Raw genomic sequence first — 23,280 nt, 5'->3', positions numbered from 1 at the left:
TTATTATTATTTTTATTATTTAAATAAAACTACCTTTTGCAAACGATTCCGACGCAGGTGTGTACCATTTATTGTGAGGAGTTTGAGCGGTGTATAATCAAACGGTAATTTATTTATTTAATTTTTTTAAATTTTATTTAATTTTTTTAACCTCACAATAAATTATAAATGAAGGTGTTTATACATTCACGATACAAAACAAATTGTGATTATAATTCATTTTACTTATTGACCCATTTTCTTTGAAAATGAATAGTTCAGTTTGACGATATAAGAAAGTACAATAAATTAAAAATAGATAAATAAAAATCATGGCAATCTTAACGGAAGTAAAGGAAGAGGAGGAGATCGAACGATGAATTGAAAGAAACGGAATTTGGAATCCCGGAAGAAAGCGGAACGCGTTGGCCTCACGTCCCGGAGGGCGCGCCGTGGCCATGGCGGAGGGCGGCGTGCCGGCGGTGGAGACGCAGCGAGTGGACATGTCGATGTTGCTCCGGACGAACCTCAAGAAGGGAGACACTTGGTAGGCGGGTACCCGTGACGGCTCGGTTCACATCGGGTCCGCTTGGGTTCGTCACCCGGACGTTTGTGTCGTTGAGGCCTTGTGTGCCGGGATCGCTCCCGGTGCAGGTGGACGTTGTCGCCCGGACGGAGAACGTTCGATGTTTACATTTCTGGTCCGTGAGATGTCCGTTCATGAAGTAGTGATAGATACTTATTGGGGAAACTCGTGGTGATCCGGATATAAACCTCTTATTATTTATGGGGATAACTATCATAATTTCTAGAAATAATAACCCGAGGTTGTCATTTAATATGACGTGAACCGAAATGTTCAACAATGTTGGGTCGTTTAACAACGAGTGGGGCTTTCCCTGATACCTTGGTGGTGGTGGTTTGTTGTGGCACCAAACATGCGGTGCGTTAAAATGCGCGAGTGGCGCTCCCGCCGTCCCCTGGGCACTCTCCCGCCGTCCCCTGGGCACTCTCTCCACCCGCCGTCCCCTGGGCACTCTCTCCACCCGCCGTCCCCTGGGCACTCTCTCCACCCGCCGTCCCCTGGGCACTCTCCACCCCCCGTCCCCTGGGCACTCTCCACCCCCCGTCCCCTGGGCACTCTCCACCCCCCGTCCCCTGGGCACTCTCCACCCCCCGTCCCCTGGGCACTCTCCACCCCCCGTCCCCTGGGCACTCTCCACCCCCGTCCCTGGGCACTCTCCACCCCCCGTCCCCTGGGCACTCTCCACCCCCCGTCCCCTGGGCACTCTCCACCCCCGTCCCCTGGGCACTCTCCACCCCGTCCCCTGGGCACTCTCCACCCCCGTCCCCTGGGCACTCTCCACCCCCGTCCCCTGGGCACTCTCCACCCCCGTCCCCTGGGCACTCTCCACCCCGTCCCCTGGGCACTCTCCACCCCCCGTCCCCTGGGCACTCTCCACCCCCCGTCCCCTGGGCACTCTCCACCCCCCGTCCCCTGGGCACTCTCCACCCCCCGTCCCCTGGGCACTCTCCACCCCCGTCCCCTGGGCACTCTCCACCCCGTCCCCTGGGCACTCTCCACCCCCCGTCCCCTGGGCACTCTCCACCCCCCGTCCCCTGGGCACTCTCCCACCCCCCGTCCCCTGGGCACTCTCCACCCCCGTCCCCTGGGCACTCTCCACCCCCGTCCCTGGGCACTCTCCACCCCCGTCCCCTGGGCACTCTCCACCCCCCCGTCCCCTGGGCACTCTCCACCCCCCCCGTCCCCTGGGCACTCTCCACCCCCGTCCCCTGGGCACTCTCCACCCCCCCGTCCCCTGGGCACTCTCCACCCCCGTCCCCTGGGCACTCTCCACCCCCGTCCCCTGGGCACTCTCCACCCCCCGTCCCTGGGCACTCTCCACCCCCCGTCCCCTGGGCACTCTCCACCCCGTCCCCTGGGCACTCTCCACCCCCCGTCCCTGGGCACTCTCCACCCCGTCCCCTGGGCACTCTCCACCCCCGTCCCCTGGGCACTCTCCACCCCCCGTCCCCTGGGCACTCTCCACCCCGTCCCCTGGGCACTCTCCACCCCCGTCCCTGGGCACTCTCCACCCCCGTCCCCTGGGCACTCTCCACCCCCGTCCCCTGGGCACTCTCCACCCCCCGTCCCCTGGGCACTCTCCACCCCCCGTCCCCTGGGCACTCTCCACCCCGTCCCCTGGGCACTCTCCACCCCCGTCCCCTGGGCACTCTCCACCCCCCGTCCCCTGGGCACTCTCCACCCCCGTCCCTGGGCACTCTCCACCCCCGTCCCCTGGGCACTCTCCACCCCCGTCCCCTGGGCACTCTCCACCCCCCCGTCCCCTGGGCACTCTCCACCCCCCGTCCCCTGGGCACTCTCCACCCCCGTCCCCTGGGCACTCTCCACCCCCGTCCCCTGGGCACTCTCACCCCGTCCCCTGGGCACTCTCCACCCCCCGTCCCCTGGGCACTCTCCACCCCCCCGTCCCCTGGGCACTCTCCACCCCGTCCCCTGGGCACTCTCCACCCCCCGTCCCCTGGGCACTCTCCACCCCCGTCCCCTGGGCACTCTCCACCCCCCGTCCCCTGGGCACTCTCCACCCCCCGTCCCCTGGGCACTCTCCACCCCCGTCCCCTGGGCACTCTCCACCCCGTCCCCTGGGCACTCTCCACCCCCCGTCCCCTGGGCACTCTCCACCCCCCGTCCCCTGGGCACTCTCCACCCCCCGTCCCCTGGGCACTCTCCACCCCCGTCCCCTGGGCACTCTCCACCCCCGTCCCCTGGGCACTCTCCACCCCCGTCCCCTGGGCACTCTCCACCCCCGTCCCCTGGGCACTCTCCACCCCCCGTCCCCTGGGCACTCTCCACCCCGTCCCCTGGGCACTCTCCACCCCCGTCCCCTGGGCACTCTCCACCCCCCGTCCCCTGGGCACTCTCCACCCCCGTCCCCTGGGCACTCTCCACCCCCGTCCCTGGGCACTCTCCACCCCGTCCCCTGGGCACTCTCCACCCCCGTCCCCTGGGCACTCTCCCACCCCCCGTCCCCTGGGCACTCTCCACCCCCCGTCCCCTGGGCACTCTCCACCCCCGTCCCCTGGGCACTCTCCACCCCCGTCCCCTGGGCACTCTCCACCCCCCCGTCCCTGGGCACTCTCCACCCCCCGTCCCCTGGGCACTCTCCACCCCCGTCCCCTGGGCACTCTCCACCCCCGTCCCCTGGGCACTCTCCACCCCCCGTCCCCTGGGCACTCTCCACCCCGTCCCCTGGGCACTCTCCACCCCCCGTCCCCTGGGCACTCTCCACCCCCGTCCCCTGGGCACTCTCCACCCCCGTCCCCTGGGCACTCTCCACCCCCGTCCCCTGGGCACTCTCCACCCCCCGTCCCCTGGGCACTCTCCACCCCCGTCCCTGGGCACTCTCCACCCCCCCGTCCCCTGGGCACTCTCCACCCCCCGTCCCCTGGGCACTCTCCACCCCGTCCCCTGGGCACTCTCCACCCGTCCCCTGGGCACTCTCCACCCCCCGTCCCCTGGGCACTCTCCACCCCCGTCCCTGGGCACTCTCCACCCCGTCCCCTGGGCACTCTCCACCCCCCGTCCCCTGGGCACTCTCCACCCCCCCGTCCCTGGGCACTCTCCACCCCCGTCCCCTGGGCACTCTCCACCCCGTCCCCTGGGCACTCTCCACCCCCCCGTCCCCTGGGCACTCTCCACCCCCGTCCCCTGGGCACTCTCCACCCCCGTCCCCTGGGCACTCTCCACCCCCGTCCCCTGGGCACTCTCCACCCCCCGTCCCCTGGGCACTCTCCACCCCGTCCCCTGGGCACTCTCCACCCCCCGTCCCCTGGGCACTCTCCACCCCCCGTCCCCTGGGCACTCTCCACCCCCCGTCCCCTGGGCACTCTCCACCCCCCGTCCCCTGGGCACTCTCCACCCCCCGTCCCCTGGGCACTCTCCACCCCCGTCCCCTGGGCACTCTCCACCCCCCGTCCCCTGGGCACTCTCCACCCCCGTCCCCTGGGCACTCTCCACCCCCGTCCCCTGGGCACTCTCCACCCCCCGTCCCCTGGGCACTCTCCACCCCCCGTCCCCTGGGCACTCTCCACCCCCCGTCCCCTGGGCACTCTCCACCCCCGTCCCCTGGGCACTCTCCACCCCCGTCCCCTGGGCACTCTCCACCCCCGTCCCCTGGGCACTCTCCACCCCCGTCCCCTGGGCACTCTCCACCCCCGTCCCCTGGGCACTCTCCACCCCCCGTCCCCTGGGCACTCTCCACCCCGTCCCCTGGGCACTCTCCCACCCCCCGTCCCCTGGGCACTCTCCACCCCCGTCCCCTGGGCACTCTCCACCCCCGTCCCTGGGCACTCTCCACCCCCGTCCCCTGGGCACTCTCCACCCCCCGTCCCCTGGGCACTCTCCACCCCCGTCCCCTGGGCACTCTCCACCCCCCGTCCCCTGGGCACTCTCCACCCCCGTCCCCTGGGCACTCTCCACCCCCCGTCCCCTGGGCACTCTCCACCCCCGTCCCCTGGGCACTCTCCACCCCCCGTCCCCTGGGCACTCTCCACCCCCCGTCCCCTGGGCACTCTCACCCCCCGTCCCCTGGGCACTCTCCACCCCCGTCCCCTGGGCACTCTCCACCCCCCGTCCCCTGGGCACTCTCCACCCCCGTCCCCTGGGCACTCTCCACCCCGTCCCCTGGGCACTCTCCACCCCCCGTCCCCTGGGCACTCTCCACCCCCGTCCCTGGGCACTCTCCACCCCCGTCCCCTGGGCACTCTCCACCCCCCGTCCCCTGAGCACTCTCCTCCCCCGTCCCCTGGGCACTCTCCACCCCCCCGTCCCCTGGGCACTCTCCACCCCCGTCCCCTGGGCACTCTCCACCCCCCGTCCCCTGGGCACTCTCCACCCCCCGTCCCCTGGGCACTCTCCACCCCCCGTCCCCTGGGCACTCTCCACCCCCGTCCCCTGGGCACTCTCCACCCCCGTCCCCTGGGCACTCTCCACCCCCGTCCCCTGGGCACTCTCCACCCCGTCCCCTGGGCACTCTCCACCCCCGTCCCTGGGCACTCTCCACCCCCGTCCCCTGGGCACTCTCCACCCCCGTCCCCTGGGCACTCTCCACCCCCCGTCCCCTGGGCACTCTCCACCCCCGTCCCCTGGGCACTCTCCACCCCCGTCCCCTGGGCACTCTCCACCCCGTCCCCTGGGCACTCTCCACCCCGTCCCCTGGGCACTCTCCACCCCCGTCCCCTGGGCACTCTCCACCCCCGTCCCCTGGGCACTCTCCACCCCCGTCCCCTGGGCACTCTCCACCCCCCGTCCCCTGGGCACTCTCCACCCCCGTCCCCTGGGCACTCTCCACCCCCGTCCCCTGGGCACTCTCCACCCCCGTCCCCTGGGCACTCTCCACCCCCCGTCCCCTGGGCACTCTCCACCCCGTCCCCTGGGCACTCTCCACCCCGTCCCCTGGGCACTCTCCCACCCCCCGTCCCCTGGGCACTCTCCACCCCCGTCCCCTGGGCACTCTCCACCCCCGTCCCCTGGGCACTCTCCACCCCCGTCCCCTGGGCACTCTCCACCCCCGTCCCCTGGGCACTCTCCACCCCCGTCCCCTGGGCACTCTCCACCCCCGTCCCCTGGGCACTCTCCACCCCCCGTCCCCTGGGCACTCTCCACCCCCCCGTCCCCTGGGCACTCTCCACCCCGTCCCTGGGCACTCTCCACCCCCGTCCCCTGGGCACTCTCCACCCCCGTCCCCTGGGCACTCTCCACCCCGTCCCCTGGGCACTCTCCACCCCCGTCCCCTGGGCACTCTCCACCCCCCGTCCCTGGGCACTCTCCACCCCCGTCCCCTGGGCACTCTCCACCCCCGTCCCCTGGGCACTCTCCACCCCCCGTCCCCTGGGCACTCTCCACCCCCGTCCCCTGGGCACTCTCCACCCCCCGTCCCTGGGCACTCTCCACCCCCCGTCCCCTGGGCACCCCCCGCGGTGTCCCCCGGCGCCCCCACGGTGTCCCCGGCGCCCCCCCGCCGTGTCCCCCGGCGCCCCCCCCGTGGTCTCCCCCGCCGTGTCCCCCGCGCCCCCCGCCGTGTCCCCCGGCGCCCCGTGGTCTCCCCCGGCGCCCCCCAAAACCCCCCGACACCCCCGTCCCCCGTGACGTCCGCCGGCAACCTTCCCGACACCCCCCGCCCCCCGCGAATGCTCCTGCTGGTGGTGTTTATCATGATAAATGCTCAAGCTGCATTTGAAAGTGAAAATCTCCAGCAGAGTTTGTATTATTTGGCCAAATGGTCGACGTGATGGTTGATAACGCCTTGTGTGACCTTGTATCAGAATGATAGAGTAATTAATATGTAATGTGCTGTGGATTGCGCCACGGAGTGCACGGAGTGGTTGGGCGGCACCTGGCGCGGAGTGGTTGGGCAGAACCTGGCGCGGAGTGGTTGGGCGGCACCTGGCGCGGAGTGGTTGGGCGGCACCTGGCGCGGAGTGGTTGGGCGGCACCTGGCGCAGAGTGGTTGGGCGGCACCTGGCACGGAGTGGTTGGGCGGCACCTGGCGCGGAGTGGTTGGGCGGAACCTGGCGCGGAGTGGTTGGGCGGCACCTGGCGCGGAGTGGTTGGGCGGCACCTGGCGCGGAGTGGTTGGGCGGCACCTGGCGCGGAGTGGTTGGGCGGCACCTGGCGCGGAGTGGTTGGGCGGAACCTGGCGCAGAGTGGTTGGGCGGAACCTGGCGCGGAGTGGTTGGGCGGAACCTGGCGCGGAGTGGTTGGGCGGAACCTGGCGCGGAGTGGTTGGGCGGAACCTGGCGCGGAGTGGCATGGTTGGGCGGCACCTGGCGCGGGGCGGAGCGGTTGGGCGGCACCTGGCGCGGGGCGGAGCGGTTGGGCAGCACCTGGCGCGGGGCGGAGCGGTTGGGCGGCACCTGGCGCGGGGCGGAGCGGTTGGGCGGCACCTGGCGCGGGGCGGAGCGGTTGGGCGGAACCTGGCGCGGGGCGGAGCGGTTGGGCGGAACCTGGCGCGGAGCGGAGCGGTTGGGCGGAACCTGGCGCGGAGCGGAGCGGTTGGGCGGCACCTGGAGCGGAGCGGTTGGGCGGCACCTGGCGCGGAGCGGAGCGGTTGGGCGGCACCTGGCGCGGAGCGGTTGGGCGGCACCTGGCGCGGAGCGGAGCGGTTGGGCGGCACCTGGCGCGGAGCGGAGCGGTTGGGCGGCACCTGGCGCGGAGCGGAGCGGTTGGGCGGCACCTGGCGCGGAGCGGAGCGGTTGGGCGGCACCTGGCGCGGAGCGGAGCGGTTGGGCGGCACCTGGCGCGGAGCGGTTGGGCGGCACCTGGCGCGGAGCGGTTGGGCGGCACCTGGCGCGGAGCGGTTGGGCGGCACCTGGCGCGGAGCGGTTGGGCGGAACCTGGCGCGGAACGGCGTGGTTGGGCGGGATCTGGTGTTTTTTCCTGTGCGGGTTTGTTTGTGCCAAATTGAAAACCACGAATCTCCGATGAGAGTCTCTACAACGACCGGCTTCTCATGAAACCTGGTGTTTCACGTTCTGCAAGTTTCCTGTCTCGTTGCAGGTACTTGATCGACAGCTGGTGGTTCAAGCAATGGAAGAAGTTTGTTGGTTTCGACACGTGGGATCTGCAGCACGTCGGAGATCAGAGCCCACCTGGCTGCATTGACAATTCGGGGTTGCTTCGAGGTAATTGGTCTCCCGGATGTCACTCTATCTGTTCTCTTGATGATGAGTGAATGTCCTGGTCAAGTGTGTGTGTGTGTGTGTGTGTGTGTGTGTGTGTGTGTGTGTGTGTGTGTGTGTGTGTGTGTGTGTGTGTGTGTGTGTGTGTGTGTGTGTGTGTGTGACGTTTCCCTGCATCCAAAAAGGCTGGCCTTGGCAGGTTACAGGATGTTGTTGCCTTTTAAATTTTTTAATATTTTTTTCTGCCGACGGACCAGATTCAGAAAGTCAAGTCCTCCGTGACCGTCTGATCGATGAACTTGACTATGTGCTCGTTCCGACCGATGCCTGGAACAAGTTGGTGTCCTGGTACGGCTTTGTGGAAGGCCAGAATCCAATTGCCCGGAAGGTCAGTCTATGGTGCACGCCCCTGTGCAATCTGAAGGAAAGATCTTGTAACGAGAGTGATGCGACCATGCCGAAGGTGTGAAGTTTCATTAGGTTTTGGGGACTGAGTTTCATAGCTCGTTGCACACCCCAATTAAATTCTTTTTAAAATCCCATTTTGTGCCATTCCTTTCTGGAGTCGTGACGATAACATTCCCTGCATCTCTTCATTTTCTTATTTCAATTTGCCTAGCCTTGAAATGGCCTTCAGTCAGGCACATCTCTCGGAGCTTCGTTAGAAAGTCGATAGACTTTTCAGGTCACAATTTTCTTCAGGGACTGAGTGGTGGTGCTGGGGGCTCCCTGCATCTTTGGTTAAGTCTCGAAGGTCTTTGAGCTGCACTCTAAGTGCACTCGCTCATTATAACCAGAGACTTTGTGTCAAAGCCACCCAATGCTTGCCTGTTTATACATTTATCGTTTATAAAAGACTAGTCTAATACTATTTTTTTTATAAAGCATTGCAGTGAAGTCTGATCCAAATAATTTTAAAGCAATATATGTATTGTTACGGCTGTGGAAATTCGCATTACACCATAAAGGGCCCTCAGGTGAGATATCTTCATAGGTACATGTGTAGTTAGCCCATACCTGTTGTATAGAGGGAATTTATGTGATCCATTCGGGCTGCGATCCTCCAGTTAGCCATTTTTCTGTTCTATATTTTATTTCAAACGCACAACATTTCAACAACCACGCCATCCCCATCACAGCGCCAACCACGCCACCTCCACCATCTACGCTGCTACATCTTCGCCACTACGTCCGCTTCCGAACGGCAAACAAAGGCGCCAATAAGGGAACTGCGAGGATGCGCAGGTTTTCCCCGCCTGTTTCTTCCGTTTGACTTCCCCGCGCTTTGGGGTGGAGGAGGGGTGATGCAGGTCAAAGGTCAGAGGTCATGTGAACGAGGGGTCTCATTTTGGGGGAATAATTCTCTGGCCCAGAGCCAAAAACTGACCCCCGGCCCCCGCACGGGGCGGGGTGGAGGGAAAGCGTAAGGGAACGCCCTTTTCGGGAACCCTCTCGAAGGGAGGTGGAGCCGAGAACGGGGCGAAGGGCGGAGCCCGGCGCTATAAAAGACGGACACGGGTGGGCGCGCTAGCGCTTCCTCTTCAGCCTCTTCCTCTTGAGCCGCCTCCTCGGGTGCCTCTTCCTCTTGAGCCTCTTCCTCCTGAGCTTCTTCCTCTTGAGCCTCTTCCTCTTGCGCGCTTCCTCTTCCGCCTCTTCCTCTTCGTCTTGGCTGGTGGTCTGGTTGGTTTTTGTGGAGTTGGTCTTCGGGAAGCGGTCCTGCGCCCGCGCCTTGGTGAGCGGCCCTGTCACGAAGGCACGGACGGGAGACGCGGGAGCGCCAGTAGTGAGGTGGACCTCCGCGTCTGGACGGGGAGTTCCGGAGAGGGGTTCGCCGGCCACGAGAGAGGTCGGGGCCATGCGCGACCACGCTGACGGTCGCGGGAGAGGGACTCACCAGCCATAAAAGGGAAGTCGCGACTTCTTTCTTTCTTTTCCTTCCTTTGCTTTTTGTATAAATGTCTGTGGGTGGTGCCAGTCTGGCTCAAGTAGTATTGTTTTAAGTGTTGCCGTGTGTACGCGTATTTGGTTGTAGCTCTGCATCGTTTCTTTTGTTACATTTGCTTTTTGTGCATAATTGTATGGCTGTAAATACATGCCTTCTGTGCTTGTCTGTGTGTGCGTGTGAATAAAATGCTTGCTTGTTGAACTGTTCCCGCTCTGCTTCGTCTCTTTTCCTTTTTATTGACCCTCCATCTTGCATCACGTAAGGGGTTCGTAGTGGGTGCAACATCCCAGTAATTAATCGGAACCGTCAAGGCCGACGATAACACCGCTCGGTTATCACTGTAGCACGGAACGGACCGCTTAAGCGGTTCGTGTCCGGAGTCGGCCTGTGGCGTGGTACGATCGCCCAGTCGACCATTCACGCAGGTACTTAGGTAGATCGAATTTGGCGAGTAACCCTATCCTGCGCGGGTGGGCAATTGGCACGATCGTGGTGAGGTTAAACCCCCACCCGTGACTAGCTCCCGGCGTTGTTCCGAGAGGGTCACGACAGAATTGTCCGTCCGGTGGGCGACGTTCCGCGATTCGAGTTACGCAGCCGTTCGCACGCCGGCAGGCGCGAATTCGCGACTATTTTCGTATATTGTAATCAGTAAACTAGTACACATATTAAATGAATGGCAAGCGTCTAATATAAATAGGCGAGCATTGGGTGGCTTTGACACCATCTTAGGTTGAAATTAAAAAAAAAAAAAATCATTTGTTAATTTCAACTTCACTACACCAATAGTATACCCCAAAGGAACCTCCATGCCAAATATCAGCATCCTAGTATACATATTAAATGAATGGCAAGCTTCTAAATAAATAACTTGCACCAAAAACTTAAACATTTTCATGCTCACGCCAGGGGTATCGTTGTAGCTCTCTGTTCTTCGAACAGGCGAGCTAAAAAGGCCATCTTGTAATGCACACGAGATACAAAGCTTGCATCCCGTTTTGTTTGGATTTAAGGAAAAATGTTGAAGAATTTGCTATTTTTAGCTCGCCTACTCAAAGAACAGAGAGCTATAGCGATACCCCCGGCGTGAGTGTGAGCGTCAGCGTCAGCATGAAAATGTTAAAGTTTTTGGTGCAAGTTATTTAGAAGCTTGCCATTTATTTAATATGTACTAGGAGGCTGATATTTGGCATGGAGGTTCCTTTGGGGTATACTATTGGTGTAGTGAAGTTGAAATTAACAAATGATTGATTTTTTTTTTTTTTCAACCTAAGATGGTGTCAAAGCCACCCAATGCTCGCCTATTTATACTAGACGCTTGCCATTCATTTAATATGTGTACTAATACATATATTGTACATAATAATACATATATCGACAAATACATATATTGCTTTAAAATTATTTGCATCAGACTTCACTGCATTGCTTTATAAAAAATATTATTAGACTAGTCTTTTAAAAACGATAAATGTATAAAGAGGTGAGCATTGGGTGGCTTTGACACCAACTCTGGTAATTTTTATCCTGGGTAGTTATGGTGACACCAACACTACGGGTTTACAATCTGAAAAATCCTCGGTTTCTGCTCACGAGATCTGCACACAAACCATGGTTTTGCAGTGCGAGTTGAACCTCTCGTTGGGAAGGTAAAAAGGTTCCACGAACGAGTTGCTCACGATGGCACGAAATGCCGAAACTGCTGCAACGCAACCTCTTGTGCGTATAATTAATTAACATGGTTGTGAATTTTCTTCTCGATTGTATGGACTCGTCTCATTGATAGGAAATACAAATGGTGCATGTTGGAATTTAATTGTGTGAGTATCTTGTTAGTTTAATTTTATTGAATGTCCGTCGTGTTTCTTGGGAACATCTGGAGAGTAAATCGAAATGAGAAAAGAAAAACTGTGACTTGTCTTTGACTGTTTGGCTTGATCCAGGGGGAAAATTTAGAGATTCAGTCAGCTGATCCATTCGAATCCCCTTCTGAATCCATTAGCGTCCGCAAATTAAGTTTCCTTGATCATTCTGTTGCTTCACACCTCGTCCACAGATATTTGTGCCTTGTGTGGTATTTTTGTGTTTATCCCTTGTAGCTGTCTTTGCCAAGGTTTGCATTGCATGAGTTTTAGTGTGTGTGTGTGTGTGTGTGTGTGTGTGTGTGTGTGTGTGTGTGTGTGTGTGTGTGTGTGTGTGTGTGTGTGTGTGTGTGTGTGTGTGTGTGTGTGTGTGTGTGTGTTGCAGGTGGTAGAATATGGAATGTTTGTGAAGCATTGCAAGGTGGAGGTATACCTAACAGAGCTGATTCTTTGTAAAGATGCGGAAGTCGAGAACAGTCTTGTTAGGCACTTCAGCAAGGCTGATACCATTGGTGAGAATGCTCTGCAAAGTTTTGAACCCAAACTCGGTTTCTCCCCCCCCCCCTCCTCGCGCGCGGTTCCTCTCCCCCCTCCTCGCGCACGGTTCCTCTCCCCCCTCCTCGCGCGCGGTTCCTCTCCCCCGCCTCGGGCGCGGTTCCTCTCCCCCGCCTCGGGCGCGGTTCCTCTCCCCCGCCTCGGGCGCGGTTCCTCTCCCCCGCCTCGGGCGCGGTTCCTCTCCCCCGCCTCGGGCGCGGTTCCTCTCCCCCGCCTCGGGCGCGGTTCCTCTCCCCCGACTCGGGCGCGGTTCCTCTCCCCCGACTCGGGCGCGGTTCCTCTCCCCCGACTCGGGCGCGGTTCCTCTCCCCCGACTCGGGCGCGGTTCCTCTCCCCCGACTCGGGCGCGGTTCCTCTCCCCCGACTCGGGCGCGGTTCCTCTCCCCCGACTCGGGCGCGGTTCCTCTCCCCCGACTCGGGCGCGGTTCCTCTCCCCCGACTCGGGCGCGGTTCCTCTCCCCCGACTCGGGCGCGGTTCCTCTCCCCCGACTCGGGCGCGGTTCCTCTCCCCCGCCTCGGGCGCGGTTCCTCTCCCCCGCCTCGGGCGCGGTTCCTCTCCCCCGCCTCGGGCGCTGTTCCTCTCCCCCGCCTCGGGCACGGTTCCTCTCCCCCTCCTCGCGCGTGGTTCCTCTCCCCCGCCTCAGGCGCGGTTCCTCTTCCCTGCTGTGCTCCACTTTTCTTCTCCCCCTAATGATTCCCCACAACCGTATGCACTGTTGCACTGCAGTACAGTGTGCCACCGCTCTTTCACATTTTGGTTTTCATACCCCAGGGACAATAGAAAATGAGATGAAAAAATTGTTCAAGATTGCCGACGACCAAGAGACGCGCCTTTGGAACAAATACTCTGCTAACAATTACGAGGCTCTCAATAAGCCTGAGAGCACGATCCAAGATGCTGGACTCTGCCAAGGGCAGGTAAATGAGTGGGAATTCAGCTGATTTAAACGGTCGTTGCAACTTGGTTTTCCTGGTTTAAAGCTAAGGCTGTTGTTTAACTCCTGTTTTTGTGCGGGCACGTGCGCAGATTCTCGTAATTGAACAAAAAGCCGCCGACGGGTCGTGGCCCCGTCATTTCACCAACAATCACAAGTAAGAATCAGGCCGGCATGTTGTACTTGTACACGAAGGCTTACCTCGATTGATTCAAACAATTTAAATTTGTCGTCCATCAAAGATGGTTGATTGTCAGGTGAGCCATACAATGAAAAGATTATATTGTGTTGTTGATACAGGTCTGTGGCGAGTGCTGCCGCCAATTTTTCTGCATCTCCGTGCATCTCCACGTCGCCATGTTCCTCGTCCACCTCCAGCCCGGCTCTCTCCATCACACCCTCAAACTACTCCACCGGCTACCCACGCTCGTAAATTCCGCAGATTTGAATTTTCCTCCATCTTTTACACCGCACGGGGCATGAACACTGTTGCTTGGCCGAAATGTTTTAATCATGCTTAGTTTCGTTTGTATTTTGAATGTGTAAAACGAATGAGCTCTTTCGCGAACTTGAACACTTCAGGTGTATCAAATATAGGAGACGTGGTTGTGTTGAGGAACAGCGTTGAGTGCTAGTTAAGCCTGTACCTCACTTTAGTCATTTCAACGATTGGATGCCTTCTTGGATTGACGTTTCGATATTGTTTGAAAGAATACCTTTTGTTAATGTCAAAAACTTTTATTCCATTCATCTTTATTGTTCACTCCAATTGTGGCAGCAGCTACAACACTTACGGCTGCAACACCTACGAGTACCGGGAGCCAGGCCGAGGCAGTGGATGCCCCGGTCTCTGCGGCCTGTGTAATCTCGGGAACACTTGCTTTATGAATTCTGCAATTCAGGTGAGCTCTTCTTCCTTGATCCTAAATTTCTGCCTCGTGGACTCTTCCTCATTTTTACTCTGCGCATGCGAAGCGACAAGCGGGGTTAAGCAATCGGTTCATTTCTCTCTGACCGTCTGTCCGTCCATCCACAAACGTCAGTTTGATCGAGGAACAAATTAATTTGAATAGAATGTTATATTTTGAACACTAATCGGAAAATGAACCTGCAGTTAAGCGGTATTTTGTCTCTGAATTTGACCCAATCGCACGTGCGTAGAGAGGATCAGTGAGATAATATTTTTACTCTGTCCGCCTGCCCGACAGACAAACCAAAGAGAAAATCATTCCAAATGAGAAACTTGATGTTTTCAAAGACATCATAAAGGACACAAACAACAGGCATGAAGAATTAATGTAACATGATGGATAAGGTGGTGTAATAGCCAATGCGTCAATGGCGGTAAACTTACAGAATGAATTTTCTTTTTTATTCGACTTTTACAATCTTTATTTCAATGAAATTTAATTATATACTTTAGCACTGAAGAACACACATCACCTGCTTACCGCTTCCAAAAACCTCGTTTTGCAGTACTTGGACATGTATAAGACTGCATCAACGGTGCAAGACCTCCTGAATTTTTTTCTATATGACCTTTAAAATAATGAATGAATTATTTACTTGAACACTGTGTGGGGGTAGAGTGTTCTATGAATTCTTGTCGATTGAGCGTACAAAAGTGTTTTTAATACTGAAGTCCTCAGATGTAAAGTTGGGCATCAAGTATCCTCCTCTGCACGATTACTTAACACTCATTTCTACTTGCTGTTTCCACTTTTGAGTTGTCTCAGTGGTGTTTACATTAGTCTTCATTTCTCCCTCACTGCAGTGCCTTAGCAACACTCCCCCACTTACGGAGTATTTCACAAGAAATGCACACTTGGAGGAGTTGAATACCCAGAATCCTCTGGGAATGCGTGGGGAAATGGCCAAGGTGTACGCCGAACTCATCCAGCAGATGTGGTCTGGATGTTTCAACTACGTGACTCCTCGGGCTTTCAAGGTCTGTTTGCGTAGTTTTCATTCTTCTTTCTTCAAAGAAACGTGTGTGTTTACACACCACACACACACCACACACACACCACACACACACCACACACACACCACACACACACCACACACACACCACACACACACCACACACACACACCACACACACCACACACACACCACACACTCACCACACACACCACTCCACACACACCACACACACCACACACACACCACCCACACACAACACACACACCACACACCACACACCACACACCACACACCACACACCACACACCACACACCACACACCACACACCACACACCACACACCACACACCACACACCACACACCACACACCACACACCACACACCACACACCACACACCACACACACCACACACACACACACATATATTGTCGCGGATTCGCGCCCGCCGGCGTGCTGACGGCCACGTAACTCGAATCGCGGCACGTCGCCCACCGGACGGACAATCCAGTCGTGACCCTCTCGGACTAACGCCGGGAACCAGTCACGGGTGGACCTTTCGGTCTCACCGCGATCGAGCCAATCGGCCCCCGCGTGGGATAGGGTTGCTCGCCAAATTCGACCTACCTAAGTACCCACACGGAGGGTAGACCGGGCGATCGCACCTCGCCGCAGGTCGACTTCGGATACGGGCCACTTAAGCGACCCGTTCCGTACTATCGGGATAACCGAGCGGTGTTATTCGTCGGCCTCGACGGTTCGATTAATTATCGGGCGTCTTAGCCCATGACCAACCCTTTACGTGAAGCAAGATGGGGATTCAATGAAAGAAATGACGAAGCGAAGCGGGAAAACAGTTCAATAATAAGCACATTTATTTCGCGGCACACGGGAAGCACACATATACAATTCCACCAAAAGCACATGGAAAAGAAGACAAAAAGCAAATGCGACAATGCAGATCTAATACCGACTACGCGAGCACACGGCAACACTTATACAATTTTACTTCACAGACGGCGCCGACAACACACATTCCCAAAGCAAAAGAAAAGAGAACCACCCTCCAGGATGAGTGGTAGGCGGGCCTGGGGCCGAGACCGTGTCGGGCCTACCCGTCTGATGATGAGACGCGGAGCGGCGGTGGTGCCTCAACTCCGCGGGCCTCGCGGACAGTGTCTGGTAGGGGGTGGGAAAGGGGCCCCCTCTGTCGCACTATCTCAGCGCGGGGGGAAACAGTAGGGGGTTGCTGATGCTCGGGGTAAGGAGGATTTTTACTCTGTCTCGGGTCCCGCGACGAGCGTCTCCACCTCGACCAGGTCGCGCCGTCGGCCTCCCGCCTTCAGCTCCCGGCACCGACGCGAGCACCCCCTCGTCCGTCTTCGCCGCCGCCACCTCTCCACAGCTCCGCCGACAACTCGTTCCAACGCGCAACTTCCGACGACTCTCTTGAACTCCGAACTCACTCTTTCCAACGCACACCACGACCGGACTCTTAACTGCCTTGACTGACGAACGCGGTCGCTTATATAAGCCCCGTGGCTTCGCCTTTGACCCCCTGCCTTCGACCTTTCACCTCGCTCCCCATTGGCCCGAGAAAAAGTGGGCGTGAATGCATTTTGATCCATGAATTTGCATATAGCGAACGCCCTGGAGGCGGGGCCAAATCGCCCCTCGCTCACCGATTGGACGGAACAAAAGTGGGCGTGAGTCGTTTTTGATCCGTTTTTCTGCGGAAAGTCCGTGGTTTTGTACACGCTGTTCGGCGCGCGCCCTGCACGAGTCCAATACTGGTACCCACAAGCGGCGCAAGAACGGTGGCGATGCGACGGTTGCGAGGTGTGACGGCAAAGGTCGTGGCTGCTGTGGTGAAGCGGCGTTGTGGTGGGTGGTTGATGTTGTGATGACTGTTGAGACGTGGTTGGTGGTGGTAATAATGGCGGTTGGTCCAAAATAAAGATAGTAAAAGAAAAACGGCTATCCTGAAGAGTCGCAGCACGCATGAATGACATTTATTCCCTCTAGACAACGGGTTTGGGCCTAACTACACATATACTTACCGAGATACCTCACCTAAGGGACCTGAATGGTGGTTTGTGAATTTGGTCAACCACAACACTACCCCCTCCCCTTTTTACAGACTCGTCCCGAGTCGTCAAATTTTCGTGTGCCATCATGTGTAGTTTTCCCCTAGTACATTTTACCTACGGATCCCTGAGTGCGACATTCATGGTATTCGTGTCCCCAAAATAAATAACCTAAGGGCTGCGTAACTACCTAAACAAACTCACTCACACGGACGACTTAAATAAAATTGCCGGCGCTAGGACATACATGCCGGGGGCGCACTCATATGTACAGTACATCTTAACCTTAACTTACAAATTTTACACTAAACCATGGCCCAGGATCACTGAACTCTGCAAAAAGAAAGCAGTTAGCAGGGAGCCAGGCTGCTCGCATGCAGTCTCTGACTCAAACAATGCAGGTGACAGGGAACGTGGCTGGCTGCTCACACGCAGTCCAAGGCCTTCCATTTTGAACTGAACGCAGTGAACCACAACGGTGCATGGGCTGCACAACGCAGTCTCCGTGCCAGCTCAAGTGGCACACGCAATGAGCACAACGAATGGATGGATGAATGGTTTGAATTGAACTCGGTGAACCACAACGGTGCATGGGCTGCACAAATGCAGTCTCCGTGCCAGCTCAAGTGGCACACGCAATGAGCACAACGAATGGATGGATGAATGGTTTGAATTGAACTCAGTGAACCACAACGGTGCATGGGCTGCACAACGCAGTCTCCGTGCCAGCTCAAGTGGCACACGCAATGAGCACAACGAATGGATGGATGAATGGTTTGAATTGAACTCAGTGAACCACAACGGTGCATGGGCTGCACAAATGCAGTCTCCGTGCCAGCTCAAGTGGCACACGCAATGAACACAACGAATGGATGGATGACTGGATGGACGCAAATACGGTGCACGGGCCGCCACTGCAGGCCCGTGTTGCAGCTGCCAACAGGGCAGTTCTTGCAGCTTGCAAACTGTTGCCTTGATCCTGGCGCACATGGCAATGAACAGGGGGGGCAAAGCAAAAATTGAACGGGGCTGGTGTACGTGGGCAGTGGGCATGGCATGGCAAAGGCAGCAGGCAAACACAGCCCGCAGAAGAAGGCCGCTGCAGGCAAACACAGCCGGCAGATGAACTGGCCGGCACGGGCCTTGAAGAAAAACAGCCAGCAGATGAACTGGCCGGCACAGGCCTTGCAGCACAGCAGCTGCAGACGATCCAGCCGGCACAGGCCTTGCAGCACAGCAGCTGCAGATGAAGTTGGCCAGCCTTTGCCGTTCCGTGGAGGTTGGTGGAGGGAGTGCGGTGGTGCTGGCCACTTGGAAGGCGGGCTCGGACCTACCTACCTGTCTCCCTCCCACCTATCGCCTTTGCCTGTCACTGTACATACCCACTCCCTTAATTTGTCAAACCCCAATTTAGCCCCAACTTAATTTTTTTTTTTTTTTTAACTCCCCACTTTAAATCGTCCCCTAACTCCCTTTATCGTCCTTGTTCGGCTAACCTATCCTGTCACCGAGCCTACTCCCAACCGCTACGTTCCCTTCCCGGAGGGGAACAAGGGAGAGCTAGCGTCCTGTGCCGAGGCCCAACTCAAGCCTCAGAATGGCCTCCCCAGAGTTCAGCAATCTATAACCAAAGTGGGTCCAGCGGCCCACAACGAGAGCGAGGGGATGGATGGTGCGGAGGGGTACACTTCCTATTCTACCCTATCCATTTAACTGCTAAACTACCCCGGGGCTTTCAACAAGCGCCTCTCGCTTAAACTATTGGTTCTAACAACCCAGATTCCCGTCGCCTGTGTTGGTGTCCTCACAATTTCGGGCCTCGCCCCCCCAATTTTCTCTCCGTGCCCTCACACGGTCTCATGGCTGGGACACGTGGCTCCCTTTGGCAGCCACGACCCTCTGCCGATTCTCCCGCTATGGCACCCCTGGGCACTACACTGCCTCCGAGCCTACCAGCTCCCTAACACCGGCGAGTGCCCCCCATGGCACCTCCCCTGAAACGCACACGTGGCAGGCTGGCTTCCCAGGCCCCTTTCCGAGGGTCACCCTTGCCCACAACACTGCCCACGCGGCTAATGGCGCCCCGGGCCCCCGCACCAAGCAGGCGCACCCGTGCCCACTACGCTATCCCGGCCCCCCATGGGCCCTTGGCCTACCACGGCCGACTAGCCTGGTGCCTGGGGTACCCACTCAGCGATACTCACCTTTCGCAGCCACGCTCCCAAGCCCGTCAACAGGGCTCCTGCACCCCTCCAAATGGGTCTCGAGCCTACTTTCCCACCAACAACAAAACGACCTCCATTTTTCAATTTGACTAACCCAGCTAACTCACTTTACACTGACCCCGGGGTCCCTTGGGTGGGAGTCACTCCTCCCCCCAATCACTCATCGCACCATGCATTCCCCATTCACTCCACTCACACAGACCCGCTGGCCTCACTCATTCACCAAGCACATGTACTCACCTCACAACCCACAACTCTTCAACACACACACCGCTGAACTCTGCCATCCTTCTAACTACCTCCCCTAACTAACTCGTGCTCCCACGTCATCCCTTACACTATAGCACGTTCCATTTAACACTACGTAGCTAAGCTACGTCCCCTCTACACATTCATAAGTCTGTCCATGTCCTCAAATAATCCCATTAATCAATTTCCCAACCTAAATCTGACTACAATCCCTCTAACTAATCCATTCCACGGACTCCATGAGGACTTACCCCTGCCCCATGAAGTCGGTCTAGCTAAGCTAACCCTTCCCCCGAACTAGTTTCCATCCTGTGCCCAGGTAAGGGGGTCTTCCACCCCTTGCCCAGGAATCCTGTGCACCCGAAAGTGAGGCTTGCTTTTTTTTTTTTTCATGCGCAGCACCAGCGCGGCAACTCGCGCTCTTTACACCTGCCCGTGACGTCATGCAGCTGCACGTGTTCCTCGTCCCTCCTTGGACGGTACCATCCGGCAGGGATACCCCTCCTGCCGGATTCCAACCCCACGTGCAGCCATGACGTCACCGTGCGCATAAAAAAAACACAAGCCCCACGTCTCGAGGGGTTCCCCACGCGAACACATGTGCCTTGCCCGTTGGAGCTTAACACACACGATCGCGTGGAGAACCCGTCCGGTCCAAATCCGTAATCCTGCCTAAACTTTGTCCGTCCGCGGGATCGGCAAATCCACCGCGTGCGTTTCCGGACCGGGACTTCACTCTCGCAAGCGAGCACGTGGTGGCCTCGTGCGTTGCACAGCACGGACCTCGTGCTCACTGCTGGGTGAACCCGGCACGGTCCCCGAAACAACTACAGCCGCTACTCGGCTTTCTTTCTTCTGTCGCCGTCGTCGTCGCCATTCGACCCACGCACACCTGCGTGTTACGACGCTCACAGTCCATTCCATCTCATTCACCCCGGGAGACGCGGCTGCGTGCTCCCGCATGCCAACCGACATCTCCCTCACATACCGCTCTCTCACACACACGGTCTCCCTTGCACTCGGCCGTTCACTCACGCATGCTGGGGCACTCACCCGCGGTGCCTCATCCACACACCGTGCCTCACTCACACACGCGGGGGCACTCACCCGCGGTGCCTCATCCACACTGGCCGTTTCATCCACACACACGGCCTCCTCCACACACGGTGCCTCATCCACACACGGCGTGCTGGGAAGCACGCACTCCGGCACCATCGCCACCACACCACTCACACACGGGGTCGCTTCCACACACGGGGGCGCACTCACACCTTGCACCACACACACAGGGACAACCACACTGGGGATTCGTGTCCCCACAAGGGTCTCCGGGGCCTCTATACCCCCCAAGCTCTCCGAGCACCCGTTCGCAGCACTCCTCCCCTCGACCTCGCAAAGCACGACCGAACCCACCTGGTCGTGACTTGCCTCAAGGGGGCATACTCCCTCCCCTCGTTCCTGGAGGAGGCCATCCAGGTGCTCGCACTGGGTCCCCACACGTTCCGCGAGCTCACCCCCATTATCCTCCACCACCTCCGTGTGTGTGTGTGCGTCACTAACCTTGTCCAATTCACCCTCTATCTCCCGTGTCTCTATACATTTTATTCTTTCTGTCGTCTCCTCGTGTCTATTGGTCTCTGCTTCTTTCTGGCGTCTTCCCCTTATCTTTATGTAGGTCAACCTTGCTTTCTCCTTAAGTCGCTCCCGTCCTTCCCTGTTTTTCACTCCTTGCTCTTTCACGATCTCCGCGTACCTCATCCTTGCTTTCCGTCTTAATTGTTCTTTTCTCTCCCTCGCAATTCCTTTCACCTCATCTCTTGTCTCCCGTGTCTCTATACATTTTCTCTCCTTGTTCCTTATTTCTGTCTCTTCCTGGTTCCTTTTTCCTTCCCATCTGAGTCGTTCTTTCTCTCTGAGCCCCATTAGCTGTTCGTTCTCCCTCCGGAGCTCCTCAATCTCCGTTGACTCCAATCTCGCTCTCCGTTTTAGTTGTTCAATTTCACACTCATAGAGTTGTTGTTTTCTCTCCCACTGTTCCTCCTGCTCTTTGTTTTCCAATCTCATTGTTTCTTTCAATTGGCTCATTTCCTTCCTGTGTTTCATTCGCTGTTCTCTCACTACTCTTGCTCGTTTCCTCTCCTGTCCTTCCTTCTCCAGTTTCATGGTTTTCTTCATTTGGTTAACCTCCTTTTTGTGTTTCATTTGCTGCTGTCTAATTACTCTTCCTCGTTTCCTCTCCTGTCTTTCCTTATCCAGTTTCATGGTTTTCTTCATTTGGTTCATCTCCATTTTGTGTTTCATTCGCTGTTCTTTGTCTATCTCCTCGTACTCCAGCCTCAGCTTTTCTTTCAATTGGTCAACCTCAGATTCATGTTCTTTTTGTTTTCTATTCCATTGTTCCTCTCGTTCTTCCCTCTCCAATCTCCTTGTGTCCTTCAATCTCCTGATTTCTCCTTCCTGCTTCATTCCTTGCTCCTTCAACTTCTCCTCGTATTCCAACCTATTTTTTTCCTTTTGTCGTTCCGTTTCAAATTCATACTCTTTCAGTTTTTTATTCCACTGTCTCTCTTGTTCCTCGTTCTGCAATCTCATCGTTTCCTTTAATTGATGGATTTCTTTCTCCTGTCTCATTTCTTGTTCTTTGTATTTCCTATTCCACTGTCTTCCTTGTTCCTCATTCTGCAATCTCGTTATTTCTTTCAGTTGGCTGACTTCCTTCTCCTGTCTTATTTGTTCTTCCTTCATTACTCTTTTTTGCATCTCATTCTGCAATCTTGTGGTTTCCTTCAGTTGGCTGATTTCCTTCTCCTGTCTCATTCCTTGTTCTTTCAGTACTCTTTCTTGTTCCTCATTCTTTAATCTGGCCTTCGCTTCCAGCTGTTCGATCTGTACAGTGTGGTTTCTTAAAGTTTCATTTTCCGTTCTCTTCCTTTCCTCTTTTAACACTCTCAGTTCGTTTTGTAGTTCCCTCCCTTTGTTCTGGTGTTTCTGTAACTCAGAAACTTTCTTTTCCAATTCCTTTCTCATCTCTGCACACTCCGACTTTGCTTTGGCTTCTAATTGTTCAATCTGCTCAGTGTGGTTCCTTAACGTTTCATTCTCTGTTTTCTTCCTTTCCTCTTTTAACATCCTCAGTTCGTCTTGTCATCCTCTTTCTTTGTTTTCGTGTTTCAGTATCTCAGAAGTTTTTGTTTCCAATTCCTTTCTCGATTTGCATGCTTCTTCACTCATTTCATCTCTTCTTTCCACCGCTTCCCTCCTCAATTCGTCCCTTTTTTTTTTACTGTATTCATTGAGTTTTTTTCTGCCATTCCTTTCCCATTCTTATCTCCCCTTCCAGGATTTCTCTTTTAAACTGGCTTGCCCTTACCTCTCGCTTCAGTAGTTCCAATTCTCCATCTAGTTCGCGTTTTTCCTTTTCGAGCTTTGTTTTCCTTTCTCCTTCCTCCCTCAATTCTCCCTGCAGTTCTTCGAACTGTTCTGACTTTTCCAGCAATTCCTCCGCCCTTTCCTCGAGCTGTCTCTCTCCTCTTTTTATCTTCCATTCTAGGCTTTCTCTTTCCTGATTGCCTGTTCTTATCTCTTCCTTCAATTGTTCCAACTCCCCATCGTGTTCACATTTTTTCTCTTCCAACTGTATTTCCCTCACTCTCTCCTCCAGTTCTTTGAACCGCCTTGCTTGCTCCAATAATTTTTCCATTAATTGTTTTACTTCCAAGTCGTGCTCCTTTTGTTTCTTTTCGAGCTCGGTTTTCCATTCTTCCTCCCATTGTTTCCTTTCCTGGGAGATACCAATCTGCTGTTCCTCTATTCTTTT

At 56.9% G+C, this 23,280-nt stretch overlaps 1 protein-coding gene across 2 annotated transcripts in view; it reads left to right on the top strand.

Annotated features, from left to right (window-relative positions):
- The first annotated feature begins 344 nt into the window (after positions 1–344).
- The window catches only part of LOC147033479 (ubiquitin carboxyl-terminal hydrolase 15-like), a 52,834-nt gene continuing 29,898 nt past the window's right edge, over positions 345–23,280 (top strand). Inside the window, exons 1-9 of one of the 2 annotated variants that reach the window (XM_085871664.1) lie at positions 345–526; positions 7,559–7,683; positions 7,938–8,068; positions 11,873–11,999; positions 12,815–12,960; positions 13,070–13,134; positions 13,278–13,406; positions 13,759–13,879; positions 14,752–14,925. In XM_085871664.1, coding sequence (XP_085727790.1) covers positions 438–526; positions 7,559–7,683; positions 7,938–8,068; positions 11,873–11,999; positions 12,815–12,960; positions 13,070–13,134; positions 13,278–13,406; positions 13,759–13,879; positions 14,752–14,925 — 1,107 coding nt within the window. In that variant the 5' untranslated portion in view covers positions 345–437. Of the gene's footprint in view, positions 527–7,558; positions 7,684–7,937; positions 8,069–11,872; positions 12,000–12,814; positions 12,961–13,069; positions 13,135–13,277; positions 13,407–13,755; positions 13,880–14,751; positions 14,926–23,280 lie in introns of both variants that reach the window. The other variant, XM_085871663.1, reaches the window with a different exon arrangement.

The sequence above is a fragment of the Eptatretus burgeri genome, chromosome 2 (genome assembly GCF_056783735.1).
Source record: "Eptatretus burgeri isolate ZD-2024b chromosome 2, Ebu_testis_v1, whole genome shotgun sequence".
NCBI lineage: Eukaryota > Metazoa > Chordata > Myxini > Myxiniformes > Myxinidae > Eptatretus > Eptatretus burgeri.
The sequence above is the reverse complement of the archived record's forward strand: the minus strand, read 5'-3'. Positions and strand labels throughout refer to the sequence as shown.